The 12219-nt window shown below is 48.1% G+C and overlaps 1 protein-coding gene across 1 annotated transcript in view; it reads right to left on the reverse strand.

Annotated features, from left to right (window-relative positions):
• The window catches only part of LOC135056655 (alpha-2-macroglobulin-like), a 234536-nt gene that overhangs the window by 98353 nt on the left and 123964 nt on the right, over nt 1-12219 (reverse strand). The window contains exon 13 of the mRNA XM_063962101.1: nt 6432-6504. Coding sequence (XP_063818171.1) covers nt 6432-6504 — 73 coding nt within the window. The remainder of the gene's footprint in view (nt 1-6431; nt 6505-12219) is intronic.

Raw genomic sequence — 12219 nt, forward strand, 5'->3', positions numbered from 1 at the left:
CTGTGCAGAGAATGCACAGACTTCTGTTTGTGCAGCTCTCCTGCACATGCCGATTTCCCCCTCCCCCTGTAGGTGGCGACTACCTGTTCGCAGGGATGCAAAAAACGCACCCTAGCAATCAGGTCTGTGTAGTGAATGGATGTGAACAAGCGCATATTAATTGAATAAAATGCAACTACAGGCATGCATGTCAAGCCTCTGCAGCATCTTATGAACTAAATTTACTTAGCTGTGGTTTTGCTGCCATTTCAAAACCTCCATCTATGTTTTACTGATAGCATTTACTAAGTGGCTGTTTTGGTGTCATTTAGAAACCACGGGAAAACACTGTCATTTGACACTGTTTTTATTTTAATTGATAGCATTTACTAAGCAGTGGTTTCCATTTCTAAATGACAATCTGCTGTGGTGTGTTCGATTTGGTGGTGGTTCTATTGAAACCACTGCAAATCAGAAGCTATTCTATTCATACTCATTTTATGGTGCTTTTATAGAGTGCATCCGGAAAGTATTCACAGCGCTTCACTTTTTCCACATTTTGTTATGTTACAGCCTTATTCAAAAATGGAATAAATTATTTTTTTCCCCTCCACATTCTACACACAATACCCCATAATGACAAAGTGAAAAAAGTGTTTTTGAGATATTTGCAAATTTATTAAAAATAAAAAACTAAGAAACTAGATGTACATAAGTATTCACAGCCTTTGCCATAAAGCTCACAATTGAGCTCAGGTGCATCCTGTTTCCACTGATTATCCTTGAGATGTTCCTACAGCTTAATTGGAGTCCACCTGTGTTAAATTCAGTTTCTTAAACATGATTTGGATAGGCACACACCTGTCTATATAAGGTCCCACATTTGACTGTTTGTAGACCTCCGACACAGGGTTGTCTCGATGCAAAAATCTGGGGAAGGGTACAGAAAAATATCTGCTGCTTTGATGGTCCCAATGAGCACAGTGGCCTCCATCATCCATAAATGGAAGAAGTTCAGAACCACCAGGACTCCTTCTTGAGTTGGCCGGTCATCTAAACTGAGTGATCGGGGGAGAATGGCCCTAGTCAGGGAGGTGACCAAGAACCCGATGGTCACTCTGTCAGAGCTACTGCATTCCTCTGTGGAGAGAGGAGAACCTTCCAGAAGGACAACCATCTCTGCAGCAATCCACCAATCAGGCATGTATGGCAGAGTAACCAGACGGAAGCCACTCCTTTATAAAAAAAAAAAAGCACATGGCGGCCAGCCTGGAGTTTGCCAAAATGCACCTGAAGGAGAAACAAAATTCTCTGCTCTGATGAGACAAAGATTGAACTCTTTGGCGTGAATGCCAAGCGTCATGTTTGGAGGAAACCAGGCACCGCTCATCACCAGGCCAATACCATCCCTACAGTGAAGCATAGTGGTGACAGCACCATGCTGTGGGGATGTTTTTCAGCGTCAGGAAACAGGAGACTAGTCAGGATAGAGGGAAAGATGAATGTAGCAATGTACAGAGACGTCCTGGATGAAAATCTGCTTAAGAGCGCTCTTGAACTAAGACTGGGGTGACGGTTCATCTTTTAGCAGAACAACCACCCTAAGCACACAGCCAAGATATCAAATAAGTGGCTTCAAGAAAACTCTATGAATGTCCTTGAGTGGCCCAGACAGCGCCCAGACTAGAATCCGATTCAACATCTCTGGAGAGATCTGAAAATGGCTGTGCACCGACGCTTCACATCCAACCTGATGGAGCTTGAGAGGTGCTGCAAAGAGGAATGGGGAAACTGGCCACAGATAGGTGTGCCAAGCTTGTGGCATCATATTAAAAAAATACTTGAAGCTGTAATTGCTGCCAAAGGTGCATCAACAAAGTATTGAGCAAAGGCTGTGAATACTTATGTACATGTGATTTCTTAGTTTTTGATTTTAAAGAAATTAGCAGAAATCTCAAAAACACTTTTTTCACGTTGTCATTATGAGGTATTGTATTGTGTGTAGGGGGAAAAATGAATTTATTCCAGTTTGGAATATGGCTGCAACATAACAAAATGTGGAAAAAGTGAAGCGCTGAGAATACTTTCCGGATGCACTGAAGAAACAACATTAATTTGATTTCATAAAAACAGATTACACTCGATTAGAAGTTATTCAGTGGCAGCAGAAGGGGTGTCAGAACTCCTTTAAGTAAGAAGTGATCGCCGGCTGCAAATCACACCCTGACATGGCATACATTGCAGCAAAGACGGCTACATCTGTTTGTGTACCTGCCCAAAATAGGTGCAAACTATACTAGACTATCACTGTTAGAGACCATCATAATTATTAGCAAAGTTTCTGGACTACAGAGCAACATAGCAAATTCTGGTTTCATGTGGTACAGGACAGCACGGATGGTGCAATGGTTAGCATTACTGCCTCACAGCATTGAGGTCATGGGTTGGATTCCCACCAAGGCTCTAAATCTGTGGAGTTTGTATTTTCTCCCTGTGCTTGCATGGGTTTCCAACGGGTGTTATAGTTTCCTCCCACATTCCAAAAATATACTGGTAGATTAACTGGCTCCTTACAAAAAAATGAATCCTAAGTGTGTGCGTGTACATGGGCAAACTAGGTGGGCCAAGTATTTCTTATCTGATGCTGTCAAATTCTATGTTTCTATATCATCGGTCACTACAAGTTTTGGTAAATAACTGCAGAATCCTGATTACCAGGATTTGTACATTACTGTATAACAGAAGACTTTCTCAGAAGGCTGTAGTTTCTTGCATGCACGTATATACCCTGTAAAGAGTCTCTGTTGCTGGATGTATGCTCTTATTCACTAACCTTGTTGAAGCTAAGATCTACAGTACTTCATGTACTGAAATCACTAATGGTGTCTGAATTACTGTTACTTGTAGCATAATACATAGGCGACCTACTGTCATTCAAAATTATACACATGGGAATGATACACTCTCTCCAACACGTCTATTCTCCCAGTCTTTTTTTTTTTGTTACTTTTTCTGAGTAGAGATGAGCGGGTTTGGATCTCAGAGAACCGAACCCTACCGGACTTCACGCTCAGAGCCCGGTTCCGAGTCAGGCTCGAGTTTTCCCACCTGACTCGGAAACCAGAACGAGGCAAAATGTCATCATCCCGCTGTCGGATTCTAGCGGGATTTGGATTCCATATTAGGACCCACGCATCACGGCCATTTTCACTCCAGTCTCGGAGAGTGTATTGAGTAGTGATGAGCGGATTCGGTTTTACTCGGTTCTCAAAACGGCATCTTATTGGCTCACGGATGTCACGTGTTTTGGATAGCCAATGAGATGACGTTTTGAGAACCGAGTAAAACCGAGTAAAACCGAATCCGCTCATCACTAGTATTGAGAGGACGTGTCCTCAGTGTTCAGTGTCTGTGGGTGCGGTAAAGTAGGGTGGCGAGTCTTGTGCTGTCCAGTCCAGTGTAGTCAGTGTATTGTGCTGCATCAGTCCAGCCAGTCACAGTGTTGGTGTCCTCTGCTGCTATATGTCCCCAGTGCTGCTGGCTTGCATTTTTGCTGTGTTGTCCTGCTTTAGACCAGGGGAAGTCTCTTGTGCATAAGTCCAGTGACCAGTCACAGTGGTGGTGTCCTCTGCTGCCATATATCCAGTGTAGCTGTATAAGTCCCTTTCAGTTGTGCTGTGTTATCCTGCATTAGACCAGGTGAAGTGTCTTGTGCAGCATCAGGAGAACAAAAATTTGGAGGATAAAATAGGGAAAGATCAAGAACCACTTCCTCCTAGTGCTGAAGCTGCTGCCACTAGCCATGACATAGACGATGAAATGCCATCAACATTATCTTCCAATGCCGATGCCCAATGTGATAGTAGAGGACATGTAAAATCCTAAAAGCCAAAGTTCAGTAAAAAGACCCCAAAAAAGAAATTTAAATGCTCTGAGAAAAACATAAACTTGCCAATATGCCATTTACGACACGGACTGGCAAGGAACGGCTGAGGCCATGGCCTATGTTCATGACTAGTGGATCAGCTTCACATGACGATGGAAGCCCTCATAACTGAGGCCTTGACAATTATGTTGGTGTTAGACGTGCGACCGGTATCCGCCATTAGTGCAGTGGGATTTAGACAATTGATGGAGGTATTGTGTCCCCGGTACCAAATCCCATCTAGATTCCACTTCACTATGCAGGCGATAGCGAGATTTTGCCATTTAATTTCAGTGATTTGGACATTTAATTATCAATTACAGTGATCTTGCCAATTAATTCCAGTGATTTAGACGTATAATTCCAGTGATTTTACCAAATAATTCCAGTGATTTGGACGTATAATTATTAATTCCAGTGATTTTGCCAATTAATTCCAGTGATTTGGACGTATAATTCCAGTGATCTTGCCAATTAATTCCAGTGATTTTGACGTATAATTACAGTGATTTTGCCAATTAAGTTCAGTGATTTGGACGTATAATTCCAGCTGGAATTGTTTGTGTCGCTTGGCTTAGTCATACAGCTACCTTATTGCTCCTCTTCGACATCTTTGCATGAGGTCCTGTTTGGGGCCTCGTTTTTGAAAAGTGCCATCCTGTGTGACATTACCGTATGAGTCCAGGGGTACTGCTGTATTAGTCCTGGGGTACTGCCGTATAAATACACCAATTGCAGATTTTTTTTAAAGTGACTGGAGCGTGCTGGAGATGCTGTCAGTGGACCAAACAATTGCGGCCCACTCTCGAAATTCAGTCACTGCGTAACACTAATAGATGGGCCAGGTGGTTATGTCGCTTAGCTTAGGCCTACAACTACCTTATTGCAATTCTTTTTCTTCTTTGCATGATGTGCTGTTTGGGGCCTTTTTTTTATATCTGCCCTCCTGTCTGCTACTGCAGTGCCACTCCTAGATGGGCCAATTGTTTGTGTCGCTAGGCTTAGTCATACAACTACCTCATTGCAATTCTTTTTCTTCTTTGCATGATGTGCTGTTTGGGGCCTTTTTTTTATATCTGCCCTCCTGTCTGCCACTGCAGTGCCACTCCTAGATGGGCCAGGTGTTTGCGTCACTTGGCTTAGTCATACAACTACCTCATTGCGATTTTTCTTCTTTGCATGATGTACTATTTGGGGCCTTTTTTTCTATATCTGCCCTCCTGTCTGCCACTGCATTGCCACTCCTAGATGGGCCAATTGTTTGTGTCGCTTGGCTTAGTCATACAACTACCCCATTGCAATTATTTTTCTTCTTTGCATGATGTGCTGTTTGGGGCCTTTTTTTTATATATATATATGCCCTCCTGTCTGCCACTGCAGTGCCACTCCTAGATGGGCCAGGTGTTTGTGTTGTCCACTTGTGTCACTTAGCTTAGTCACCCAGCCACCTCGGTGCAACTTTTGGGCCTAAAAACAATATTGTGAGGTGTGAGGTGTTCAGAATAGACTGGAAATTAGTGGAAATGAATGTTATTGAGGTTAATAATACCGTAGGAGCAAAATTACCCCCAAATTCTGTGATTTTAGCTTTTTTTTTTTTTTTTTCAAAAATCATCCAGATCCAAAACCAAAACCCAAAAGTATGGTTTTGGCAAAACCAAGCCAAAACTAAAACACGAAAGTGGAATTAGAACCAAAACCAAAACACAAAACACGAAAAGTGCCAGACGCACATCTCTACTTATGAGCACACATTGGTGGTAATTCCGAGTTGATCGCTAGCTGCCGTTGTTCGCAGCGCAGCGATCAGGCTAAAAATTGGCATTTCTGTGCATGCGTACGGGACACAGTGCGCATGCGTGATGTACTTTAAAAAAAAACTATGCAGTTTTACACAAGGGCGAGCGACTCTTTTCCGTCGCTCTGTTGATCGGTGAGGGATTGACAGGAATGGGGCGTTTCTGGGAGTGTGCTAAAAAACGCAGGCGTGTCAGGTAAAAACGCAGGCGTGCCTGGAGAAATGGGGGAGTGGCTGGCCGAACGCAGGGCGTGTTTGTGACGTCAAAACAGGAACTAACAGACTGAAGTGATCGCAAGGAAGGAGTAGGTCTGCAGGTACTCTGAAACTGCTTGAAAAAAAATAACCCTGTTCTGCGATCCTTTCGTACGCACTTCTGCAAAGCTAAGATACACTGCCAGAGGGCGGCGGCTTAGCGTTTGTACTGCTGCTAAAAGCAGCTAGCGAGCGATCAACTCAGAATGAGGGCCATTGACATTCACTCTTTGAATTAGTCACAAGCAGAAGTGTATGAGTCTTCAAGTTGAGGTATATCTTAGCATTGAGTGATGATTTGCTCTAACCAGTAGTCTTCATAATCAGTCAGTCATGGACTACTCAATTAAATTCAGTATTACAAATTGCTTTGCGCTGGTAATAAAGACATAGAGAAGTGAACTCTTACATAATGTACTATACAGTACCATATACTACACTGCAATATTTATGTTATGTATTTATTGTACTCACTTGGGTCTTTTACGTGCTCTTTAAGGTCTAATTTATGTTCCTTGTAAGAATTGATTCCATCTTTAGACAACAGCTGTGGAAAGAGAGATAATTATATAGTACATTCTTAATATAAAACTAATGTAATTTAATAGTAGACAAGTGGAAGTTTAATACACTGATGAGCCAAAACACCTGTATAAATTGCTGCTGATGTAAGGAATTAACTCTACAAGACCTCTGAATGTGTCCTGTGTCATCTGCTACCTGGATGTGATCAGCAGATCCTTTAACTCCTGTACAGTAGGTTGTGAGATGATGCTGGCAAAGATAAGTTTTGTTGTTGCAACACATACTACAGATGCTCTACTGGGATTAGATCTGGTGAATTTGGATGCCAGCGTGACAGCTTGAACTCTTCATTGTGTTTGTCTAACAATTTCTGAACAATCCTTGCAGCGTGACATTATACTGCTGAAAGAGGCCACTTCCATTGGAGAAAACCATTGCCATTAAAGGTCTGCAGTTGTGCTTAGGTGGTACGCATCAAATTAACATCCATATGGCCTAGAATATCAAGATCCCTCCACTGGCTTGTTTCCTTCTCGCTATACATCCTGGTGGCATCATTTCCCTAGTTAAACAATGCAAACTTACCTAGATTACTACTTATCACAAAAGAAAAATGGGATTCATCAGACCAGTCACCCTTCATCTTTGATCCATGGTACAGATCTAATTACCATCTGCATTTTCAATTTTGGACAGGGGTTATCAATCATGGGGACTCTAATTGGTCTTTGGCTACAAATACCCACATACAGCAGCATTTAAAATGTGCAGATCGACTTAGATGTGAGAAGTGCTTGTCAGAACTCAAATATAAATTGAAGTGCAAAAGTAAAGCTGTCCAGCTTTTGGGGGTCATTCCGAGTTGTTCGCTCGTTATTTTTTTTCGCAACGGAGCGATTAGTCGCTACTGCGCATGCGCAATGTCCGCAGTGCGACTGCGCAAAGTAAATTGGCTATGCTGTTAGGAATTTTACTCACGGCATTACAAGGTTTTTTCTTCGTTCTGGTGATCGTAATGTGATTGACAGGAAGTGGGTGTTTCTGGGCGGAAACAGGCCGTTTTATGGGAGTGTGCAAAAAAAAAGCTACCGTTTCCGGGAAAAATGCGGGAGTGGCTGGAGAAAAGGGGGAGTTTCTGGGCGAACGCTGGGTGTGTTTGTGACGTCAAACCTGGAACGACAAGCACTGAACTGATCGCAGATGCCGAGTAAGTCTGGAGCTACTCAGAAACTGCACAGAGAAGTGTCTATTCGCAATTCTGCTAATCTTTCGTTCGCAATTTTAATATGCTAAGATTCACTCCCAGTAGGCGGCGGCTTAGCGTGTGCAAAGCTGCTAAAAGCAGCTTGTGAGCGAACAACTCGGAATGACCCCCTTTATCCGCTACATATAGAAGCAGCCAGTGTTTACCCTGCATGCAAAAAACAAAAAAATATATGTGCACACCTTGCATTGCAACCTGGTTTGTTCCAGGGGGGTCATTCTGACCCGATCGCTCGCTGCAGTTTGTTGCAGCGCAGCATTCGGGTCGAAACTGTGCAAGCACCGGTGCCGCAGTGCGCCGGCGCATGGCAGCTTTCATTACCTAGTGATCACCTCTGTGACAGAGGAGGTCGCTAGGCGGGAGGGGGCTGACCGGCGACGTAAAGCCGCCACTTAGGAAGAGTGGTCCGGCCAACGCAGGCGTGGCCGGACCGTTGGGGGGGGGGGCTGGCCACAGCGGCTGCGTGATGTGTCACGCAGCCGCTGCGGCCAGCGGTAGCGACGAGCAACTCCCGGCCAGCCGCAGGAGCTGCGCTGGCTGGGAGTTACTCCTCAAATACAAAGGCATCACCTCTGTGCGATGCTTTTGTATTTGTGTGGGGGGGGGGTGGCACTGGCATGCGGGGTGGGCTAGCCCTGTGCTGGGCATCCCCCGTATGTCTGAGTTAACGATCGTAGCTGTGCTAAATTTAGCACAGCTACGATCAACTCGGAATGACTCCCCAGGTGCAATGTCACTTGCTTTTTTTTTTTTTACTTTGCACCCAATTCAGAATCTCCCTTAGGCTCATGACCCAAAGAGCTAAAGCTCCAAATTCAATTATAAAATGTACACAATAAAAAAAAAGTCTTCTGGCATCTCCTATATAATAGCACTATTCTGTGACCTTGTGATTCATTTGCTAACGCTGGGCGGAGTCACAACACTGGGCGGAGTTAGTCAAATGAGTCACAGAGATCTGGCCAAATCTACAGGAGACCAGGAGCAGAAGCAGATAGCATGGGCATTGGGCATGGCACAGGCAGGGGTGCAGAACTCCCAGCTTTCTGCAGGAGCTTTCTCCAGGCAGAAGGAGGGAAACACACTCGGCGAAAAGGGGGCGTGGCTTCACGGGAGGGTCCCCGTTTTCGTCAGTGAGGGAGCATGCCCAGCGCTCTGTGAGCTGCTGGCATGCTCCGAGGGGCTGATTATGAGTCCGGGGGGCCCAGGGCACTTGAGACAGGGGAGCCCTATCTCATTGCTGTGCCTGCTGTGGGTTGGGGGCGTGGCCTAATCGCGGCCCGTGCGGCCACGCCCCTTATGCAAATTCCGTTTTTTTTTTTTTTTTTTTATGGAATTTTGGCCCCTCAGCTAGGGCTAAATCCAGAGGAGGTGGTCGCTCCCCCCTACACACCCGCACAGGGAGAAGAAAGCAGGGAGACTGCTGCCTCCCTGCAACACCACAGACCTGCCAATATGCAGCAGCATGTGCTGACTGTAGCACAATGCTGCCGCTGTTGCTGGCAGGACGGGGGGGGGGGAGCTTCTGAGCTGGGACAGAGCTACTCCAGCCGGGGGGCCCCCTAAAACTGTGGGGCCAACGGTACGTATCCCCTGCCCCCCCCTCCCCTAATCCGGCTCTGCTGCTGGAACCCCCCCATTAATCCGTACCCCCAGATGCCCCCTCTCCCTCTGTCTCCACTATTCACCGCTGCTCTGCTAAGCAGAACAGCGAGTACAGGAGCTTTCCAACTGCCCCCCCCACCGCCAGACACTGCGACCCGTGGTTGGGACAGCGGGACAGACCCCAAAAAATGGGACTGTCCCGCGAAAATCGGGACATTTGGGAGGTATGGGGGTGTGTGAGGGGGTATGCCGTACAGACAGACGGGCACCGGCTCACTGTGTGCTTGACCCCCCACATCGGCATACTCAGCAGGGTCTCTCTGGCGCGGAGGAGCGTCACTTTCTAGCACACTCCACACTTCTTAGCTGCAGTTTAGTGGGGCACCTGCCGCTGTGCAGGTTCCGTACTGCCTCTGCTATCTCCAGCCCCAGCAACCCCACCGCTAGCTGCAGCACTGCCACCCGCAGTGAGGTGCACCCAGCTCCTTCACACACTTTAGCTGGCGGGTAGCGCTGCAGAAATCCGAGCTGCTTGCAGGCTCTGACCCACTCTTCCCTCCAGCCGCAGCGTCTCCTGGGAGCTAACCAGTCACTCCCAGTCTCCCCTTACCACAGTGCCCGGAAGCCGTGAGGTCCGCGCCACGTGCATGCTATGACCCCCTCCTCCCTCCAGCCGCAGCATCTCCTGGGGGCTAACCAGTCATTTCCAGTTTCACCTTACCACAGTGCCCGGCAGCTGCGCGAGGTCTGCGGTGTGTGACTGAGGAGGGGGGGAGGGATGCGGAAGGGCAGAGAAAGCATGACTCCAGCCTGAGAGACTCGCCATGCCAAGTCTCCAGCAGCAGCAGATCCCAACAGGTTGGAGTGGAACAGCAGCAGCCAGCAGCAGTGACTCCGATAAGACACATCTGTCTGTCACCACTGTTTTGTCCCTAATACCAATCTCTCCCGTGCCCTGTGTTCTGTCATGTCCCTGTCACCCCTGGACTTGCCCTGCCACCCTTATCCTGGCCCTTTCACCCTTATCCTGGCCCTTTCATCCTTATCCTTGCCCTGTCACCCTTATGCTGGCCCTGTTACCCCTATCCTGGCCCTATCACCCCTGTGCTTGCCCTGTCAACCCTATACTGGCCCCGTCACCCCTGTCCTGGTCCTGCCGCCCCTACCCTGGCCCTGTCACCCCTATCCTGTCCCTATCATTTCTGTCCTGGCCCTATCACTCCTGTCCTGGCCCCATCACCCCTGTCCTGGCCCCGTCACCCCTGTCCTGGCCCCGTCGCCCCTGTTCTGACCCTGTCACCCCTGTCCTGGCCCCCGTCAACCCTGTACTGACCCTGTCACCCCTGTCCTGGCCCTGTTACTGCATACCCTCCAACTACCTTTTATGGCATGTACAGTACCCGCAGTGCCTCCAGACCTCTCCCCAATGCACCACACCTCCGCACCTTCCCCTCCACCACATGCGGCACTCCACCCCTCCCCCACATGCTGTGCCTCCAGACCCCCTACACCACACGTGGCTCCCACTCCTCCACCCCTTTACCACCCACAGCACCTCCAGGCCCCTTCCACCATTCACCCCCCTTATATGTCTCCCCCCACACCTGCCCCCCTCCACCCACAGCATCTGCAGACACCCTCCTCCATCAGCGGTCCCCCCCTCACCCACCCCTCCCCCACCAATGGCACCCCCGCACCTGCCCCTCCACCACCTGCAGCACCTCCGGACCTCCTTTCCCATCCGCCGCAACACCCGTACCTGCCCCTACCCTACCCATGGTGCCTGCGGTCCCCTACCCAACCCCCGGCACTCCCGTCCCTTCCCATCCCACAGCACCTCCGGAACCCTTCACCCATCCACAACATCCCCACACCTGCCCCTCTCCCGCCCGTGGCACCCCTGCCCCTCCCCCACCTGCAGTGCCTCCGGACCCCTCCCCCATCTGCATCCCCCACTCCTCTGCCCCTCCCCCACGCGCAGCACCTCCCGAACCTTCCCCATCCGGGCCCCACCCCCACTTCTGCCTCCCCTCCACCCGCAGCATCTACAGACACCATCCGCAGTCCCCCCCGCACCCGCTACATTCTGTACATCGTGCCCTGCAGGTGCTGTTCACGCCGTCGCAAGGGGCTGCGCCTCCTTCACCATCGCACGCCCTTTCATTGTGCAATATTTAACCACTAACAAAGGAATGCAGGTAATACTCCATATAATACAAATATTAAACCCCAGAAAGGCATGCAAGGGTTAAGGGGGCGTAGCCCCTTGCGACGGTGTGAAGAGCGCCCGTAGGGCGCGATGAAGCACCTAGTTAAGAAATATAAACAGTATAACAAATATGTGCTACAGTATATAATTGTTAGTATTTCATTTTAAGAGTTGATTACTTCCCAGATGTAGCAGTGCTCTGGGGCAGACTAGGAATGGTATAGGATACTGTAGGTTAGGATAGGCTACGCAGACTATTTACACATGGTGAAAGAACTGCTTATTAAAGATTGAAGTGATTCTACATAATAATGAATCATGGAGCCATTGTTCCAACACAGGGACAACCCATAATACTTGCTTGCTTGTTCCCAAAGAGTTAGTGACTCTTCTGGCTGCCTTATGGAATGGTAACTAGCAGGGCTACCATCAGACAATGTGTGGCCCAGGACTGATAAAATAGGCAGAGCCCCCAAGAGGCAAAAATAAACTGTACTGCCTCCCATCTCCACTCCTCCAACAGCACATGCGCAGTAGCACTGCTAGGGAGGCAAAGGAGTTAGTAATGTGCCAGAAATCCTGCCAGTTGAGAATAATCTCCAGCCACTTTCCCCCAGTTTCTTCAGCCTCACCCCTGTGTTTCTGACGCTCAAGCCCCG

This window comes from Pseudophryne corroboree, chromosome 3 (assembly GCF_028390025.1).
Source record: "Pseudophryne corroboree isolate aPseCor3 chromosome 3, aPseCor3.hap2, whole genome shotgun sequence".
In the NCBI taxonomy this organism is placed as follows: Eukaryota; Metazoa; Chordata; class Amphibia; order Anura; family Myobatrachidae; genus Pseudophryne; species Pseudophryne corroboree.